General features: G+C 35.9%; 3 protein-coding genes across 3 annotated transcripts; 1 reads left to right on the top strand and 2 right to left on the bottom strand.

The window, feature by feature from the left end:
- Positions 1–171: 171 nt before the first annotated feature.
- On the top strand, positions 172–7,268 carry LOC110880015 (4-coumarate--CoA ligase 2). The gene is made up of 5 exons (XM_022128564.2): positions 172–1,264; positions 4,645–4,843; positions 4,967–5,180; positions 6,552–6,654; positions 6,955–7,268. Exons 1-5 carry the CDS (start codon positions 278–280, stop codon positions 7,072–7,074), a joined length of 1,623 nt encoding a protein of 540 aa, XP_021984256.1. The 5' UTR covers positions 172–277; the 3' UTR covers positions 7,075–7,268.
- A 3,932-nt stretch (positions 7,269–11,200) lies between these two features.
- Positions 11,201–12,046, bottom strand: LOC110876925. Its single transcript, XM_022125083.1, has one exon. It carries the CDS (start codon positions 12,044–12,046, stop codon positions 11,201–11,203), a length of 846 nt encoding a protein of 281 aa, XP_021980775.1.
- Positions 12,047–15,768: 3,722 nt separating this feature from the next.
- LOC110876924 (mitogen-activated protein kinase kinase kinase 17) lies at positions 15,769–16,902 on the bottom strand. The gene has a single exon (XM_022125081.1). The coding sequence runs from the start codon at positions 16,900–16,902 to the stop codon at positions 15,769–15,771; it is 1,134 nt and encodes a 377-aa protein (XP_021980773.1).
- Between the last annotated feature and the right edge of the window lie 4,718 nt (positions 16,903–21,620).

The following is a 21,620-nucleotide window of genomic DNA, read 5'->3' on the forward strand; positions in this document are numbered from 1 at the left end:
TAAAAACTTTGGACTAAACTGTCAAAATGTTTAACTCTAAATATTTTAAGCACGGGGAAGATTTTGTGATTTACAGAAAAAGAAAAAAGAAAAAAAAACCACACCACCCTCATCATATTTTTGAAATTCCATTATCACCCTTAAAACCAACCCATAATACCGAACCCACCATTTTGCCACCAAACCTTGACCACAGGTATAAAGAATTTGCCTTTCTACAATCTTTTTATCCCATAAAAAAATTCCATTTTTTCTCTCTCTAACGTAATACTCATCAATGGCGCCGGAGAAGGAGATAATTTTCCGTTCAAAACTCCCAGATATATACATACCAAAACACCTACCGTTACACTCATACTGTTTCGAAAACATTTCTACCTTCAATAACCGCCCCTGTTTAATCGACGGAGCCACCGGTGTGGTACACACCTACGCTGACGTCGAGCTCACGTCACGAAAAGTTGCTTCCGCTTTTCACCAGCACGGCATCAACAAAGGTGATGTCATCATGATACTACTTCCGAATTCACCAGAATTCGTGTACTCGTTTTTTGGTGCATCGTACCTCGGTGCGGTTTCCACCATGGCAAATCCGTTCTTCACCTCTGCTGAAATCATTAAACAAGCAAAAGCTTCTAACGCTAAAATCATCGTGACGCAAGCGTCACACGTACCGAAAATAAAAGAGTACGCAGCTGAAAACTCAATCAAAATCGTATGCATAGATTCCGCTCCAGAAGGTTGCTTGCACTTCACGGAACTAGTTTCTGGAGACGAAACGAAGTTACCAGAAGTTGAGATCTCGTCAGACGACGTCGTGGCGTTGCCGTACTCATCGGGAACGACGGGATTGCCTAAAGGAGTTATGTTAACTCACAAGGGGCTCGTGACGAGCGTAGCGCAACAAGTGGACGGAGAAAATCCGAATTTGTGGATACACAGTGAAGATGTGTTGATGTGTGTGTTGCCACTGTTTCACATCTACTCGTTGAATTCGATTTTGTTGTGTGGGTTGAGGGCCGGTGCGGCGATTTTAATCATGCAGAAGTTTGATATAGTGCCGTTTTTGGAGTTGATTGAGAAGTATAAAGTGACGATCGGGCCGTTTGTGCCGCCGATCGTGTTGGCGATTGCGAATAATGAAGAAGTGGTGGATAAGTATGATTTGTCGTCGATGAGGACGGTGATGTCAGGTGCGGCACCGTTGGGGAAAGAGCTTGAAGATATGGTTAGGAGGAAGTTTACGAATGCGAAACTTGGACAGGTATGTGTTCGAAAGTACTAGAAACAAAAAAAAAAGGTAAAATTAGTACCGGTATTTATCAGTGTTTTACCTGTAAATAACAGTTGAAAAGCAAAGAAAATAAATCGGTACAATATATAGAAGTCTATAAATATGAATAATTCTATTTGTATATAGGAATCTTGGATATTCTTTAAAATGATAAAATGGATTGGTAGCTAGGATCTATGTTCTTTTTTTAGTTTATTTTTATCTTATTTGTATTAAATATATATATGGTATAATATATCATGTGCTATGTTAGAATAGTTGATAATAAAGAATTAAAATTATAAATGATGTACAGTTTTATAAAAATAAAAGACAAAACATAGATGAGTGAAATAAGAAAAAGTTTTGAGGAAATTATATAATATATGGTGGAATTATAAAAATAAAAGACAGAACATAGATGAGTGAAATAATAAAAAGTTTTGAGGAAATTATAACATATGGTGCAATAGTTACCTATTTTGGTAGGTATGGATTATTACTTTATTTATTACGTATACTTTATTTATTACGTATGGATTATTGTAGATACAATTTGTATACATAAAATGTCAGGGTGCTTAGGGTATTTTTCAAATAGTTGTGGTCGTTTGTCATTTTCTCAAATAGAGGGGATATGGCTTGAACTGTATAAATAAAATTTGTTGATATTTCAAAAAAAAAAAAAAAAAAAAAAAGGATATGGCTTGAATATATGGCTTGAGGATATATTTATACTTTCAAAATGGTATAATTTTGTGGGTCCTTTATGAACACTGAAGAGTCAAGTACATTAAATGGAATGGTAGTTATATCTGTGACGAGTAATTAGGATACTTGGGTATGAACAAAGCAAGTTTGTTCTAAAAAAATGTGTAGTTTAGGGTGAGCGGGACACCAGCGGGGAGTGGCCGAGGTGACCCTATTCCCCCAGCGGGAACACCGCCGCCATCCCTGCGGTGACCCAAATCGGGGAGGTGGGTCGGGGTGAATTCACCGAAGAAGGAAGGGGGAGAGTGTGGGGCCACCATCTTTTCAAACCAATCAAATTATTTTCTTTTTTTTTTTTTTAATAAAAGAACAAGTCACCTAATAGGGGAGTGCCGCCATCAAATTGGGGTGTGAGGGGAGTTTAAGAGGGGAGTTGACGTGGCATAACCTGCTTGGGTGTGCGTAAGAGAGGGGACTCCCCTCTTAGGGTAGTGCCCCGCTCACCCTTAGTAGTAAATTTAGAAAGAGTATGATTTGTTGTTCTAAAAAATGTTTTTTTTTGGGTATGAGCTAAGTATGAGGGGTTATTCCGGTACAAATCATATTTATCTTAAAAACTGTAACAATATGACACTTCTTTAATATTCTTACAGTTTATATACGAAATGTTAGGCCTGTAAATGAACCGAACGTTCATGAACTGTTCATGAACTTGTTCGGCGGGAAGTTCGTTTATGTTCGTTTATTTAATAAACGAACGAACACGAACAAAAAAATGTGTTCGTTTAATTAAATGAACGAACATGAACACACCTTATGTTCGTTCATTTATGTTCGTGAACGTTCGTTTATTTACGTTCATTTAGATTTTAATAAATACATAAATAGTTATATTTATATAAATAAATATTAGGTTTTTCAACTAGTTATATAAATATAACTAATTAGTATATCAATGAACCGTTATTTAGATGTATTTTCGGATGAAATGTAATATATTAGACTTGTTTCTTCAATCATATTAATTTATGTTTATTCAAATATGTTCAGTTAATTTTTTTTATGTTCGTGAACTGTTCGTTTAGGCTTTAAACAAACGAACATAAACGAACACGAACATGCGCGAGTTCTTAATGAACGAACACGAACAAAAAAATGTGTTCGATTATATGTTCGTGTTCGTGTTCGTGTTCGATTGAAGTTAAATGAATGAACACGAACATGCCTATGTTCGTGTTCGTTCGGTTCGTTTACAGGCCTACGAAATGTGGTTTGTATTTGCTTCTAGTCCCTAAGTATGATATTAGTTTTAAAGCTTTTTTTACAAGTTTAGGATAGATATGAATTTGGTGATGCTCGTCAAAATTGTATGAACTCGTGTGTTTACCTGCATCAAAATAGTATTATATAATCTTTATTATTATTGTTAATATAAGTTGGAGTTGGTAATAATTATAACTACATAATTATTAGAAGTGTAGTTAACTATTTGATATTTTAATTGATTTTTAATATGGATTTAAGATCGAATTTTGGGTAATAGGCAATACGTTAGTGGGTAAGATTTCACCACATAATATTAAAAAAAAAAGGGTGAATAGTGTTTATAAGGGTGACATGTTTTCCACGTATTTACAGATGAATAGTAACATTTTCTCTCTGTTCTACTCACAACAATCACACACAACCATTCCATATAATATACGGAATACACTCAAAAAAATATACGGAATTCAATATGAATACTGTTATATAAATGGTCAGTATAGTTGTCCGGCGGCTTGAAGTTAAAATCTAACGTCATGCTTAGGCTAGACGGTATGGTCCCGTCCTCCATCCCGGCGCCGGCGTCACCCCATCCCTCCCCCCCCCCCCGGTCTTCATCCCGTCCCCGTCCTCTCCGTCGTTTTCTCGACGTCCAGGACGATCCAAAACAGGTGGGCCCCCCTTTTTTGTTTGTTTGTTAATGAGATTTGTACATTAGGCTTTAATACTTGTACATAGTTTTGTGGGGTAGGATCATCTAGCACCATCCTCCCATACCCTCTAGTTTAATGGGATGGACCATCCTTGGGGGACTATGATGTGACGCCTACGTGGCGGATCATCCTCCCTTGGAGGACCATCACCATACCCTCTAGCCTTAACCTTTATGGTTAGAGTCCATAATATTAAACATTGGCCGCCTGACCTTTTATTCTTCATACCATAAATATCATCTATTTTGATATAGATTTATTCGTTTTCATACTTTAAATTGTCGTTCTTAAACATTTTGATTCTAGAAATTATCAAAAACATTTATCATGTTTACATAATTTTTGCATTGTCAACCAGTCAACCTAACGGTTACATCAAATTATTTGGTTCGAAATAATGAAGGCAGATAATCATGTTAGTGCCAAACATAAAGGAAAAAATAAAATAAAAGATAGGTTTATCACATGTATAACTCGTTGTTAATTAATGTTTTGATATTTAATTTAAAATTATACTCAAAGGCGATATAATTCTTGGCCACGTGAAATTCCAGAAAATAATAATATAAAATAATTTGTTTTTTTTTCGGCTGCCACAATAATATAATAATTGAAGTAGTTGAATAATGAAATACATGAGGTAGGTAGTAGTGATGAGGTTGACATGAATGATCATGACAGGGTTACGGTATGACAGAGGCTGGACCGGTGCTAGCAATGTGTTTAGCCTTTGCTAAGGAGCCCTATGAGATCAAGTCCGGAGCATGTGGCACTGTGGTGCGCAACGCCGAGATGAAGATCGTTGACCCCGAGACAGGTTTGTCGCTCCCTAGGAACCAACGAGGAGAGATTTGTATTCGTGGCGATCAAATCATGAAAGGTATTTTACTTGTGTTTATTAATTTTTTTATATTTTTTTTTCTATATGCTGACGATATTTTATTAATTGATTGATTGTTACATCTTGAAAAATATCAACTGATTTTTAGAAAAATCTTTATAGGTTATCTTAATGACCCGGAATCGACAAAGACAACAATAGACTCAGATGGGTGGCTACACACAGGTGATATAGGGTTGATTGACGACGATGATGAGCTCTTCATAGTGGATCGACTCAAGGAGTTGATTAAATACAAAGGATTTCAAGTAGCACCTGCTGAGCTTGAAGCGTTATTACTAACTCATCCTCAAATTTCGGATGTTGCAGTAGTCCCGTAAGTCCACGACACTCGAATATATTAATAGTAGGTTAAAAACATGTGTATTGCACTTGTTGAATAAAAAATATTAAGTAATTAGTAATGAAGATTTCAGAATTATTACACGATATTCTAAGATAGAATTTATTTAAAAAAAATGAGTGAGAGAACAACAAAGGGTAGAATTATTTATTAGGTATAAACTATTTTTAATAAAACGGCAACTAAGATAGAAATAAAAGTAAGGTGTTATTAAATCAAATAACACTACAACAACATAGTTAGGTTAGTACTTCATTTTTGTGATTATATATTTTTATATATAAAGTATAAATATAAACTTTTCCAACTCGTAGAGTGATAAGTTATGACGTTACACTAGTTTATAATTATAATGAAGTGATAACTTGTGTGGTTGTCAGAGCATTCACAATAAAAACCTTAAAAATATGTGAAAGAGTTTAGTTATATTATAAAGAATAGTTGTAAGTGTTTTTGAGTGAGGAGAGAGAAAATATATATGTGTAAATATATGGGAAAAAATCTGGAAAGAGAAAACATTATAAATTTTTTAATATTTTTAGAAATGGTTGTGAATGAAGGAGATAGAAAAGATAATGATACAAGTATAAAAAATATTATTTAATTGAAAAAAGAGAGAAAAAATAGTTGTTTTTAGTGAAAATATATGGATATGGATAAGAAATTAATTCCGAATGCTCTCAGTTAATGCCTTTTGGTAGGAAAAAAAAAACTTAATAATAATAATAATAATAATCAAAAGGTTATACATATTAAAATTATTACTAGTTAAAACACAAATTTAAAATTAATACATATGAATGATACTACTAAAAGTCAAATACATTTCCCAAAATAAAAACTAGTTTAGTTATGCTTGATCGGATCTGCACCAACTTCGGATCCGCACATGTTGGTTGTTGCAAGTTGGCACTAACATTAAAGAGAATCTATAATTGCAAAAGATCGAAAATATCCCCTTATGCCCCACCAACTATCTAAACTATTCAAGAAATCCCCATTAAATGTGACCTCTAACAAATTTGGTACATCTACTTATACCAACAGTTACACCACCACAAATGGTACCATGGTAGAAAGAATCATGTGATAGGTAATAAAATTACTTCATATGCAATAAATTACACTCTGGTATACACCATATCTGAGATCCAAATCTAATTGTTTGTATTTGATGTATTTTTACGGCTTGACTCGTAATCAATTGCAAACGTGAACACAATATCTAATTCGATGTAGTTGTGTAGACTTTTATATAGGCGATTGCATCTTAGAGCATGACGTTGACCTCTTAATTTAACATTAAAAAGCTTGAATTGAGTGTTGCGTGTATGTTTATTTCAGTATGGTAAACGAAGCAGCTGGAGAGGTTCCGGTTGCTTTTGTGGTGAAAACTAAAGACTCAAGTGTGACAGAGGACGATATCAAGCAATTCGTACACAAACAGGTAACGAATTTTCACATAAAACTTGAACAATGCCCCTGAAAGAATAAATTTTAAAAAGAATATTAGATATATAGAGGACTTTCCAATATACAACAAATTCTAGGTAAAAAAAAGTTGTATAAACACTTGGAGCTATTGCTATAACTATGACATAAAAAGCGGTTACGTAACCTTGTAATGATTTCTTTTTTCTATTCAACTGGATCTGTCGAGTAATACGTACAAGTAATTATGTTGTTCTGTCGCACATGCTACATATCAACTTATATTTTACCAAGATTTTGTATTATTACATTGTAGGTGGTATTCTATAAGAGAATAAATCGTGTGTTCTTTATCGACACGATTCCAAAATCACCAGCAGGGAAAATTCTTCGCAAAGAGTTGAGAGCGAAGCTTGCAGCTGGTGTCCCAAATTAAATTTCTCTACGTAGATCATCATAAGAGTTCAATTGCTAAAGATTGTGTTTTTTGCTGTTGGTGAGTCAAAATCAGAATGTTGTTTGTATGCTAACTCTTTTTTGAAGATATTGTTTCTAAAAAAGACAATATTTAGTTATTTACTTAAAATTTTGTATCCCTAAGAAGCTTTAAATAAATATTAATTGATGCTAGGGTGGGCCGGCCGGCCGGTTCGGTAGATGGTAACATGCCAAATGCAAATTTATGTTCGTGACTTATCTAGGATACAATTTTTTAAAACACCGGAAACTAAAAATAATAATAAAAAGAATCCTAGTAGAAGTGAAAGGGCAATAAAAGCTTGGATATGATATCATATTGATATTTTAGTATTTTGCATATTTACTTTTGTCTCATCTATGTTGTATAAGTATACTAAACAACAAAATGTGCTATATTAAATTATATATTATATAGTATTATATTATAATATTAAAGAATATATAACATACAAACTGAATAATAAATCTCAACTCGAATTAGATGGTTCGACAAGCATCGGTCATAGACCTACTCCCATCTCCACAAGTGGCAGATTTTAATAAAGAAGAGTCGAAATATACATTTTTGTTTTGGTGGAGCAAAGAAGAAGGTGTATTCAGTCTATTCTTTTGGTGAGGTGTTAGGGTTATTTGGAAGGCGAAGAACAATTGGATATTTAATAAGGTGCCAATCAAGATAGACAAGATCGTAGGTGACATCAAAACGTTTAGCTTTTATGGATCAAGAATAGATCTAAGCTTGTGTCATTACTGTGGAATAGATGGAAAGTGTTTGATGTATAAGTTTTGCTTTTGTTGGCCTTGGCTAGTTGCTTGCTTGCGAGGCGTGTTTTTCTAATAAAATTTGTCGTTTAAAATATATATATACACACACATTTTTGTTTACCTCATCTTTAATCAAACAACTATTAAATTAACTCCATTTTTAAATACCTTTCTACACAAATTCATATTTTCAAGACTGATTGTTTTTTTAATAGTTTTTGTTGAACGGCAAAAAATCTCACATGTATACCCATCTTGATCAGGGCTATGTTCAAGGTCGACTCCTCGACCGCTATGAGACCGTACCCCCTGATGTACGAGAACCAGATGGAATCCATAAACCCTCGCCCTCCGTCAGGTTCGAACCTGGGATTAAAGCCTCGATTCATCCCTTCACTCAGATGTCCGTCGAAAATGACCGAGCAAGAATCGAACATGTGTCTCCACTAGGGAAGGCATGCCTTTTTCCACTTAACAAAATTCTCAGGACTTTTTAACAGTTTTTTTATTTGTTTACTTTGGTTTTTGTTGTCTTTATTTATTTTATTTTTTAATGGCAAATTATTTTTATAATCCTTATCGTTTGTGAGATTTGAACCCAAAACTACCTCTTCCAAATCCAGGTATTTAAAGTTTTTGCGTTTGCCAATGGATTTATTGTCTTTTATCTTAATAAATTGTTATGAAGAAGGAGGGGCACTCCTTTCATGTACCTTAAAACTCACCAATCCTACACTTCACTTCATTTCTACCCTCAACTAGAGATGAACTTGGTATCGGTACTGTGCATTCGTCAATTATCTGTATTCATAACCCGAACCGTTTCATGTTCGATGTAACTCAAACTTTTATTCAAACAATAAAACTAAAACTTTGAAATTTTACGTTATTTTTATTTTTTTTGTGACACACATAAATAATCATCGTTTTCGTCAGAAGTATTACCGGTCGCGAGTTGATTAATGATAGATATGATATTTTGTAACATAAAACTCTTTTTCACCTTGCGTCTAGGCCATCTTGAAACCATTCATATTGTGCTTCTACGTCACCAACAATTTTTGAAAACAATTGTTCCAACATATGAAATCGCTGACGAAAAATATCGTCATTGTATTTTGGGTCCTCCTTAAAATAATCTTCCTTAAGAACTTCATGACCTTTTCGTGAGGGCGTGGCACAATTCTTTTGTAAATATTGTCGTGTCTTTGTCATCGGGTTGGTCGATGAGATCCTAGAAAAATTGTAAGCTACTATAGCTTGTGAAAGTATCACTATCGGAATCGTTGGGTGGAATGAATAACCTACGGTCATCGTTTGAGAAATTAGTCATGTTCACAAAATTGGGTAAGTGGGAGTATAAAGGTTTGTGAATGATGGACAATTTAAGTAAACTAAAATAGTAAAGGGTTCGATATTTATATGGTTATTAATTATTTAGATTTTTTTTTAAATGACCCCAACAGTCATTTGACAGTTCAACGGCAAAAATAGAGATACAATCGTTGGGTTCCTCTACCCCTGAAACCAAATCGCCTTGCTTACCCGAGAGGGTGGCGTTGGTGTAGTCGAAACAGGTAATAACTCTAATTGCTTATCAGTGAGACGCCTCCTCCTCCCTTAGTTTATATTATTTTATCTAAATTTGTATTGTGTGTGTATATATACAAGTTAAATGAAAAATAATTTAAATAAGCAAATTAAAATATTAGACATAAACAAACAAAAGATAATAAACTAAATTTTGTTAGGCTAATTGGTATGAATAAAGCCACTAGGGCTTTATTGCGCCACCTCAGCGTCACGGTAACAAGGAGTTTTGTTTCCTTCTTCCAATAACATGTAATGGAATAAAACTCTCAATTGTTATTTAATCATTTATTTATTTAAGATATTTTTATATAACAATTAAACTAAATAAAATATAAGTAAAAAATAAAATTCCAACTAAAAAATAACATAACGTTTCAAATAAAACTTACATGCTGGGTTGCAATAAAACATAAACTACTAAAATTTAAAATATTAAAACTAAAGGTATGAAATTAAAAAAAAAACGACAACATATTGTCCTAAAAAATTCATAAGACAGTTTCTCAAAATTCTCCAAGCCACAACGTTAGCGAACTGAATCTGGTGTCATGCTTGGAACTCGCTATGGGTCGCGGCAAGCACTTCATCGTCAAAACCCTCCTCACGGTTCAATGCATGGACATAGCACATCACAAATTTTGTACACTTTGTTTGTAGGAGCAAAAGCCTTTCTAATATTGCATTCATATTACGATGGTTTGCATCCACATGTTGATGGAATGTGGACAAAACCCTGTTCAAAAATTGTCGCGAATCTGAATGCATCCCTAGCTTAACGACATTCACTCGGCCAACGCATGCCCAAAGCCATATCCTCTTTGCTTGGTCCAACGACGTGCCATTTGAAAGTATAAAATTTGAGATTAGAGATTTTGAGAGTATAGAAATTGAGTGTAGAGATTGGGTAACAAAAATAAGTGTGTGTCTCTATATATGAAAAAAAAATAAAGAATAATAGCGCCCCTGGCGCCACTGCAATGAGGGGGGGGGGGGCGCTATTGTATGTTTTATGGCTGAGATAAATAGGGCACAAACCCATACCACACAACCTTAGCACAAATTATCTTCTCAGTCAATAGCTACATTTCAAAATCATAACTAGCATCAATAACTTGATTATATAGTTTTTAGATGATTGTATGTGACATATACCGGCATAATGGTTTATGTTTTTCTTTATGGCAAACGAAACTTTTTTTTAACGGCAATCAGGACGGTGTTATTCGACCAAATCCACAAAAGAAAAGAAAAAAAAAACATTTTATGTACTTGTTCATAATGGTCTCTGTGTACTTGTGGCCTTGTGCAATCCTAGATGATGTATTGATGTCCGAACTATTTTTCTCGGTTTAAATTTTAAATTGTATATATAGTAGTCTTTTTATGAAAAGTTATCGGATGTTTTAATTCAGCTAAAAAAAAGACTAATGTGTTATGGTTGCGCACAGTGGCGTAGCTTGAGATTTCCGACTGGGGTGTTGAAAACGTATATATCTAAAAAATTCTATACGAAAACTACATACCGGACACTACTGAGCAAAAAGTTCGGGGGGTTGGGCGTAAAACTGTTGATCAACAAAGATGCTTCAATTTTTTCACTACACAAACTATTTGCTGCAAAACTGTTGTATACCATCTCATTCACTAAATTACAAACACAAGAATATGCAGCAAGACATTCTAATCATACAACACAAGAATTAAAATTTTAAAACCGCAACTTATTATTCTGTAAAACCATGTATACAGACTTTCTCCAGCAGTATGGGCCACTCTACACCGAGCTGCTGCGGGTTGAGCTCCATAGCATTCGTCAAGTCCACCAATGAAATAACCCGTTTGCGTTCAAGTCCTTGCATTTGATGAAGATGACCAGGTCTATAACCGTTGATCAGAGGCCTGAAATGAGCTTGGTGCTTGATGGAACCATTGTTCATTGACTTTGACTCTGTCCCTGACGTTGACCCTGACTTTGACCCGCTAAGTTCAGAAAAAGACCGTATTAACCTTTTTAAATAAGCATCCAATCCGTTATTTACCACACTGGCGCAATCTATTGACACTCGAAGGCCTTGCGTTGCAGTTAGCTGGTCCATACGTTCCTTTAACTTTGTAGTCTCTATCAAGCCACCCGTGTCACTATAAGTTCCCAAAGATGAGGCTTTGCGGGACCCACTATCCCGCCAATGTGGAATCCCGAGTGGCGCGCGTAACGAAGGGCTGGTAGACACTTCTTTTTCCGGTTTTTTACCCAAAGATTCAGCCGGGTGTACACTATGTACAACTGGAACCGACCCATTTTCATGGTAACACGTTTTATTTCCATTTCCATTTCCATTTCCAACCGCGGACTTCAAAATCGAACGAATTAACTGATTATGCAGCGAAATATTATCTTTCCCGACCGTCCTTAAACACCGCTTATTAAACTCGATCTTACTTATCTTTAAGCTCAGAAACCTTCTCAAGCAATCAAAATACTGATGAGATTTTTCCGGTCCGATATTCTTAGTCAACTGATCTTTCAGCCCAGCAAGATTGATCCATGGATGCTTTTGCGGCGGTTTCATTTCTCAACACAAAACTTCCATAAAACACCACCAATTTCTTACCTCAATAACCCTAACAGTCTAACACACACCCCTAATTTCACCAACAAAATTAGGGTTTTACTAAATCCACAACTAAATTAGGGTTTTACTAATTTCATTTACAAAACCAGTAACCCTAACGCATCAGCTTTTCTGTACGGATCAAATAACCGAATCGCATAGTACAGTTTCAACTAACTCTCCCTCCAAAAACTTAATCCCGAATATTATTCAAAATATACAAAATTAACCAGCATACAAACCCTAATCCCAATCACATATCCTTACAAAAAACCCAATCATCACCATACTCCAACTAACATAAATATGAAGCTAATTACACAAACTTCAAATTCAAATTTAACAGTGAACAAAAACTTGGAGTCTAACCTTATTGCGGCTGTATTGAGATTGAGAATTTGGGTACTAAAAGTTTAGTTTGGAACTCATGAATCTGGTTTGTTTGTTGTTGTTGAACTAACGGGAATAGCTTCGGTGTCGTGTTTAACTCGGTTATCCTGTGTGTAGGAATTGCACCGTTGCATTAATGATGTTCGAGTGAAATGTTAACCGGTGAGTGTTTAATTGAGAGTGTGATCGATCGCTTGTATGATATACATACACACACTCTATCTTCTCACTTTCTCTCTCTCTTTTTGAGTTTATCAGTCTGTATAGCAACGTTGATGGGTATTACTGGAAGGTCCTTGGTGTTTGAAGTTTATGCAAAATGCACCCCTGTTGTTCCGTGAATGATGTGTGTGTGTTTCTCTCTCTCCTTGTTTGATTGGTTAAGGTAGAGTTTGCTTGTTTTTGTTTTGCTATTTATGTTTGGTTTATATTCATGACATGACTTGTTTTCTATTAATACCGACCGGAAACCGGACTATTGTAAGTCATAATAAGATAATTTATGACATGACTTGTTTTCTGTTAATACGGTAACTGAACTGTTATACCGTAGAAGACTTACATAATCTCAAAACGTACAAGGATACAAGATAGTAACATACAAAACTATATATGAATGTCCTTTGAATCTATAGATAGTGTTCGATTGGTTTTTGATATTATATGTTAAGAATATCAACAATCAAAGATATTAAAATCATGGTTGTAAAACAAGGTTTCCAAGTCTGAGTACTTTTCGAGTAATCGCTCCAAGGTAGGCTGTCGAGGCGATTTTCTTCAACTCCGCCTAATCACTCGGAATCGATCAAACGTGGTTAACCTCGACCAAAATCATATCTAGTAGGTCAACTCATGCCGAGTTTGAGTTAAAAGAAAACAAAACATAATTTCTATATCTATCATGTTAAAAAAATGTATACCATCTTCACGTATTTCGTTATAATTATTAGTAAATTTATGTTATTTGACATATATTTAATTTTCGAAAACTAATTTCTTTTTATGTAGCATGCCCAAGTACTCACCGAGTACTCTCCGCATAGGCCGAGTATTCTCAACTCCCCACTCGACCGACTAGCTAGGGAGCGCCTAGCGACTTTTGCAACCATGATTAAAATTATATACATTAGAAATGAGAAGGGGGTAGAGAAAAGGTAGTAGCAGCCTAGAAGATAACACTACAAGAACTTGACCCTATGGCGACAAAGGCTATATCGACGACACATTGTTGTCAGCATATGTCAGCCTACAACGATGGATCAAGTATTATTCTCCCTAGCCTAGATTATTCTAGACTAGATTCATTTATCTTTGTAGTTTTATCTTATCATTCAGTATACCCTTGGAACTTAAGGTCTAATGTTTCCTTGGAATACATACGAAAACGGTCAACTATGTTGATGAATTCAAGAGTTTAGCTATACATTGAACTTTAGTATAAATTATGCCAGCTGAAATGCTACCCTTATAACGGTCATAATAGATGCATTCAACCATCCTGATGAAATGTTACAATTAAGCTAGAGTGTGAAACTAAGAGATCAAGTAAAAAGGTGAAAACTGTATGTTTTGTATAACAAACAAACGTACACGGTATAAATGTATAATCTCACTCATACTAAAATTGGTAGGGAAAACTGAATGTTTAGTAGTATAAGACTCATATATTTGTGATGTATATAATATTATCATGAAAATGGTAAGGATGAGTAGAAAGATTTTGTGTATTAATAATAGGTCAAAGTGATTAAATGATAGTTTGTAAACATAGGGACTGAAATGTAAAGCTAGCATTATATAAGAGTGGTTAATGTAACATTTCCGTTTTGAGTATTCATGTTTATTTTAGGGATTAGCTTTCACAGGGAATAAAAACTCCAACTTGATTAACTAAGTCTATCTAGTACCACCCACATAGATAGTAAGTGACATCATGTTGGATTCCTCGTAAAGTGCTGTTTTTGTCTAGTTTAACAAAAAGATTTTTGCTACTATGGAAGTTGACAAGAAGAATAATGTCCACACTACTAGACCTAAAATAACAAAATTCATACACAAAACAACACCATACAGAATTTTTGTTTTTGTTTTTAGTTATGTTTGACAGTCAAATAAATAGATGATAATCCATGTGGTGGTCAGGCTGGTGCTACCCTAGCTCCAGCGGCGATCATGCTTGCGTATGTATAGGCTAAGGAGTAGCACCAGGCCGAGATTCGTATGGTGCTAGCTGTCATTTGTGGACCTGAAGAAGGTGGTGGGATCAGGCATGAGATGGTGGGCCCGATTTTAGGCTATATGCATGTGGTGCAGACATTTTTGGGCTAAGGAAGGAATGTAGACCAGTGGTTCAGTGGTTGCACGCACCTGAGACATTTTTGTGCTGTTGATAGGCCGGTGGCTCCACCAGAGAATTTGAACCTGAAATCCCAAACTGGAAAGATGGTGGTGCTAATATGAGCAAACGAAAACTTCATTTTTAGAAATCGTAGCTTTCAAGGAACATTGCAGGTCAAGTGCTCGATGGCCAGTGGTCTGGAAGAAGGTGGCCATTTGACGAGTTTGGTTTGTTATTTGTTACACACTTTAAAAGCGTATACCCATGTGCAACTTTTTTATTTGTTCCTCTGTTCCATCTCATTTTAACCAAGTTATGACATATACTTCTTTTAAGATTCTTAGAAAACTTCTTCTTCCAATTTAGTATTTGGACGGTTGGGTTAATTAGGAAGCAAGTGGTGACAACTAATCAACCATCATTATAAAAGGTTACAATATATATGGAAAATCATAAGTGGGTGCAATCTTATTGGTTGCTTGGGATTGAAGCAAATTAATATAATATTAGAGATCCATAAATAACTTCATTGTTGGGTACAAGTGCTTTTAAGGCATATATCTGTCAATTCTCCTTACAAAGCAACATAACATTTATGTCATGTTCTATCTTGCACGAAACAATTTCTCTTTCAATTACATCATGCTTCAACGATAAAACAAACGCGGGTTTAATCTGAAATGATTAGTAAGTTAACAATTAATATCATTTTTAATAACGATTATCAACAATGTAAAACGATAAGTAGAGATTCGTAAAAGGATTTATTATATTTCAAACTTTCAACATCAATTCTACTAAATACAACAATGTGTTGTATGTACCATGATACAACTATGACCATTGAGAAAGAATGATCCCTACAACTTGTGAATGGTTAAGTTTACTAGAATCTTTGTACTTCATGTAATCTAGCATCTATACTTTCTTCATTTCCCATTGCATTCGCGTCTCATTCGGACCAAGAAGATAGATTATAGCTTGATTCGTCAGAACAAGAAGACGACCACAAATCATCGTCATCGTCACCATCAGCATCCTCACCATCATCGTCGGAAAACGATGATGATGAGGTGATGGCGTATATATCAAAAACCTCGTGTGATTCTTCAATCTCATTAACATTATCCTCGACTAAACCTTTTAAGAAGGGATGGTTTAACAGCATATTAGCCGTTAATCTACACATAACTTTTCTACATAAACAACCCTTCAAGAAACTCACCGCCTCGTCAGACATACCGCTAGAGACAAAAGGCATATCGTTTTCATCACATATACGACTTAATATCTCCTCTATACCCAAATCTTGATCAGAAAACCAAATTGGTTTTCCGGTCAACATCTGAAACACAATACACCCGACAGCCCAAATATCAGCAGGCGGTTCTTGAACACCGTTAATCACCGCTTCAGGCGATAAGTACATCGGGGTACCTCTCCAATAACAACTTAATCTATTCTTCTTAACATGATTCACCCTCTTAGCCAATCCCAAATCCCCAATCTTAGCAACAAATTCACCCGTTCCCGTTCTACAACCGGATACAAGCAACACATTCTCGGGTTTCAAATCACAATGAACATACCCTCGCTTATGAATATGACTCAACCCGTAAACAATCGATCTAGCATAACGCCTCACTTCAATTTCCGCCAATCCTTCACCGTTCAAACTCTTAACAAGATCAGCTAATGTTCCACCAGACCCATACTCCAACAACAAATTATACACCATCTGACCGTTATCCCCAACCGTCGTTTCTTCCCCGAAACACTTAATAACATTCGGACACCCGCGAAGATTATCCATAACCTCTTTCTCCTTCTGAATAGAACCCGAAGCAGAGACCTCTGCAGACTTCACAGCCATAACCGGCGGATACGAGCTGTATCTCGATTTCGGGTTCTTCAAATTCGCAGCGAAAACACACCCGAAATTCCCTCTGCCGATCATTGCACCTCTCAACCAAGCAACCCCATCACCATACCTCTTCTTCCAATCTTCTTGCTTACTTCTCTTCACTTCATACATGTTTTCAATCAACAAGCTTCTTTTATTCGTCTTCAATTGCTCAGACTTCATGTTTTTGATACAAATTTATGCGTATAAGTTGAGGTTTTGGAGAGAAATTAGGGGAAAATGGTGTGGAATGGATGCAATTGGTGAGTTGGGGGATACAGAATTGAAATTTGAAGGATGATGGATAAGGTGAAATTAGGGTTAGGGTTTAGAAGAAGATGTTTGAAACCGGGATGATGGGTTTGTTTGATGTTGATGAATATGGAAGTTTGTTTATAAGGTACAAAAGTATTTAACGGAATAACGGTCAGTTGCGTTTCTAAAGCCAAAGTGACGATATCTTGGGTTTCACGTGGAGTTAAGTTTCGTTATGTCACGACATCATTCCTTTTTTTTTTTACTTGTACCTTGCGTTTTCTCATGTCTTTTAGACTTTTGGTTATAAATGATGTATTCAATATTCAATATGTATATTTGGTTATTGTCGCGTGTTTGTCATTGGTTATTTTATTTAACGTGTAATGTCAGGTGGTTACGTGCCACATACATACACACCAACACACAAAATTCATACATGGGTTGATGTAAATTTCTTTGTCTATGATCCGGTGTTACATTCTTTTTCTCTTACTCATTGCATGTATTTAACGACTTTCTTTCCTTGCGAAAATTTATACAAGATGTTTGACAGGCCACTGGAGTATGTTATTAGTGGAACCACACGATCAAATCTATCTTCACTAAGTAATAATGTATATACACCAATTCAGGAAACCCAATAGGAATCGAACTCAGAACCTAATGGTTCTTAACACTTATCTCACCCCTAAAATGTCATAAGCTATAATATCATGAGCGCTTATTACCTATTAATGTGGTTGATGTAGCAAGAATAGAATTATAGAAATAATAGTTGAGTGTTCGAGAATTTCGCCCATGTCACAACTACTTGCTTGCATCTTTTACATATCATGGCTATAATTCCATATTTGTTTTCAGTACTTACAAAATGGTCCCTCTTGTTTTGTTTCATGTATAGGATATAAAAAACAATGTCTATAATTGAGAGTAAATTACAATATTTGTAATGTTAAAATAAATAAATAAAGCCTCTATTTGTTTAGTTTTTTTTATTTACATTTCAGATAAGATCATACGTAATGAGTATTATAGGGTCGTGAAGTAGCTTGATAACACTCTCAATATCGCCCCTGGGCATTATAGGCACATAAACAGGGAGGGTCGTTTCTATTATAATGCCAAATGATAAGAAAAAAATTGGAAAGTAATGATTGAAAGAGCATTAAGGACGTTAATCATTACACATTTTTTAAAGGAACGTTATGATGCTTATGTGACAGAAAATGCCCACTATAAGGCATTAACCATTACAGATGGTGTAAGCAAACTTATTAAAATTCTTTTGAAAATAAACTTTTTAATTTTATTATTGTAGGGGCTTAGTTTACAAGTATTTTTATAGGAACTAAATCTATCTAAGGAATTGAAATTATTATATATATCAATTTACATTGTATGAATGCGCCAGGATAGTTTTCGGATTTTTCTCTTTTACCACATTAGTTTTTACCTTTTGCTTTTGGACACTTGATAACAACTCAGGTCCCCCACACACATCCACACCTCAGTAACAAAGAGAGTGTTGGGAGGCAGAGAGAGAGCGCCGACGAGAGAATGAAGGGCATCCGGCGAAGATCCGGTGAGTACTCCGGCGTGTGAGTGGTACCAATCTAAGACTTAGATCATGGCGGTGATCTGAAGTTGAAACAGAGACGAAGACGGAGAGAGTAAAGACGGTGCCGGCTCAACGGTTTTCCGGTGGTCTCCGTCTGTTTCCGGCAAAGATGGTAAGAACCCGAACCTTAGTTCTTTTCCCGTTGAACTAGATTCTGTTAACGATCGGTGGTTGCAGCGGTGTCATGGCGGTGGTGGTGGTTCCGGCGACATATCACGACGACGATAGTGGTTAGCAACCCTAGCCATCGCTGCCTTCGGTGAGGTGCTCTTTTGAAGGTGAAGGGGTGATTGATTCAGGTTGTCGAGATTGCGATTGAGGAAGGGTAAGACGAGGATAGCCAAGCAACACCTTCCAGTGGTGTCGGCTACTCAACAGGTCTATCTATGTGCATCTTTCCTGTAGCTTTCAATTTCCCTGAGTATACTTTCTCCATTTTCAGGTTTAGTTCTTAATCAGTTAAGGTTTTTATCAACAAATTGATATATTTTGGTTGCCAAAATTGGGTTTTTATGTTTATAGAGGACGATTTCCGTTTACAGTACCCTTTTTAGTCAGATCGGCTCTTCCATGTTTTTATAACTAACAAGTTAGGCTTTGGGTGTAGCGGTAGTTGTGCCGGTGCACATAGCAGTGTTAGTTTCTAGGGATAAGATATGCAAAATCAAATATTATGGTCGAATAAGATTTGGATATATAAATGCACAATATGTTTTGGAGATTTACATGATGGCTGGAGTGGTCATGTTTGATGACGAGTACGGGTGATGTTTCCGGTGACAGAACCGCCATAAGTCGGTGGACAAGGGTGGTGGTTTGGATAATAAACGGGTGGTGACCGAAAGCTAGGAGTCTTAAACGGGTCTCTTTCCCTTAGTTAACTCAGTTAACTATGGTCAACGGTGACGAGACGAGTTAGATTTGTTCAACAATAGAAACAGAGGATTCAGAGAGGTATAAACACAAACGCTCGAAATAATTAAACTTTTGATTATTTAAAGTTTATTGTGTATAGTTTGTTGATTATGGATTTGTTGTAGTGAATATAGCTGGATTTAATGAATGCGGTTAATGTGGAGCTCTTGCTAGGGTGGGCAAAAAGTACTACATGGAAAGAGGTGTAGAAAGTAAAACCATCTGCATCACAGGCTTATTTAGGAATCACCAACAATCACTGGATTATCAAAACTATATAGGGTCTGGTTACAAATGTGCTCCTCTTCATTTGAAGGTGAGTTTTTTTAAGGGTTATATACATGCTTTATTACTTACTTGTAAGTTGTAACCTTGAATTATGTGGATTTCGATCTTCACATTTCTTTCCTTTTTACCGAAATAAATAGTGAAAATTGTATGTTATAACTGTAGATTACCCATTGATGCGTGTTAGTGTGTATATGTTTTAGGTATGTATTTTAAGCCCTTTTATACTTTTTAGCCAAGTTTTAAATTTATAAAACACGATATTTACTAACACTAAACACACATATGGGCAAGTGCACCCATCGTGGACGTAGTATAGTGTTGGTACGATACCGAGGTCGTCCAAGGACACAAGAGCTTTTAGTACCGGTTTATCCTCAACGTCTAATCAAATCAAAATGTTAGAAAAAGATTTTTAAACTAAGAAAATAAAACTAACTAAAATGCTGAAAATAAAATAAAAATAAAAACAGACAGGCAAGATGAATCACTTGGATCCGACTCGTGTGTTAGTGTAACCTTTGATTATTTTCGCACTTTTGCATTTGTTTAAGAGATTATCTTAGTTATTGTAGTAGGCCCCTCTTTTGAAGGCGACGTTACCCTCAACCCAGTAGTTTGAGTCAGCAAGGATACAATCCTAAAGGGTTGGATTATTGAAAGACAATTAATTAAGTTATTAATGCATAATGTGGCAGGCCCCTCTTTTGAAGGCGACGTTACCCTCAGCTAAGTAGTCTGAGTCAGTAGGGATATGGTCCTAAGTAGCTTGGTTAAAGTTTTAATAGTAGTTTAACTTATGAGGGGATCAAAGAGTTTGGACCCCCGCCATCCAATACCTTTGGGTATTGAAGGAGGTCCTACTAAATTTGACCCAGGTCCTTTGCAAGATCTATACACTGAATAATGGCAAGACTCTTACCAAACCGTTCCCTTAACCCTCGACCAGGTAGCCAACATACCTCCATATAGACCGTGGAGATATGAATGGTGAAAATCTTTTATTTTATATAGACAATAAAATAATGCCAAGACACCACGGACAAACGATAAGGAAGAATCACCTTCAACATAAGAAACTAGTAATTAAAGTCATTAATACAAAACCAATTAAAAAGTGCAAAAGATTAAAAATAAAAAGTATTACACTAAACACTTGTCTTCACCAAGTGATGTAAGAGACTTAGGCAAACATGGCCTTTGATTGTCAAGAACTTTTACGATCAATCTTGGATCCCGAGACGACTCACACACTCTATGATGAACAATGGATGATGGTGGTGGATGATGGTTTTATGGTGGTGGTGGGTGGTGGGTGAAGTGTGAGAGAGGTGGTGTGCCAAGGGATGAGTTGAAATGGCTCCAATCACTCCTATTTATAGGCTGAACAGAAGCTCGGGCACGGCCCCGTGTCCGCTGGGCACGACCCCATGTCCATCCTTGTCTCTCTCTTCATTAATTGTAATTCGCAATTACAATAAATGCGCCTGCAGGAAGTTGACCACGCCCCCGTGTCCGCTGGGCACAACCCCGTGGTGGGCAGTAGAAACTTCTAAAGGTTTGTCTTTTCTGCTGCTACTTGGGCACGGCCCCGTGCTCGCTGAGCACGGAGCGTGTTCAGTCTTATGTTTTCTTAGTTTTGCTTGGGAAGATGCTGTCGAGGGGTCGGGCATTCCACTTTTGTTCTTTTTCTTGTATTTATGTTAGATTTTGCTGTCTTTTTGCTTCTTTTGTTAATTTGAGCTCATTTAATCCTGAAAATACAAAAGGAAGACAAAAGCACACTTTTTCCAACATTAGTACTAAAAAAGGGTTAGTTTTA

The sequence above is a fragment of the Helianthus annuus genome, chromosome 9 (assembly GCF_002127325.2).
Source record: "Helianthus annuus cultivar XRQ/B chromosome 9, HanXRQr2.0-SUNRISE, whole genome shotgun sequence".
Lineage (NCBI taxonomy): Eukaryota > Viridiplantae > Streptophyta > Magnoliopsida > Asterales > Asteraceae > Helianthus > Helianthus annuus.

Coding starts and splice junctions, on each gene's coding strand:
- LOC110876925 (XM_022125083.1), bottom strand. CDS start 12,046: ATGAAACCGCCGCAAAAGCATCCATGGATCAATCTTGCTGGGCTGAAA.
- LOC110880015 (XM_022128564.2), top strand. CDS start 278: ATGGCGCCGGAGAAGGAGATAATTTTCCGTTCAAAACTCCCAGATATA. Junction 1,265..4,644: donor CGAATGCGAAACTTGGACAG/GTATGTGTTCGA, acceptor TGATCATGACAG/GGTTACGGTATGACAGAGGC. Junction 4,844..4,966: donor TGGCGATCAAATCATGAAAG/GTATTTTACTTG, acceptor AAATCTTTATAG/GTTATCTTAATGACCCGGAA.
- LOC110876924 (XM_022125081.1), bottom strand. CDS start 16,902: ATGAAGTCTGAGCAATTGAAGACGAATAAAAGAAGCTTGTTGATTGAA.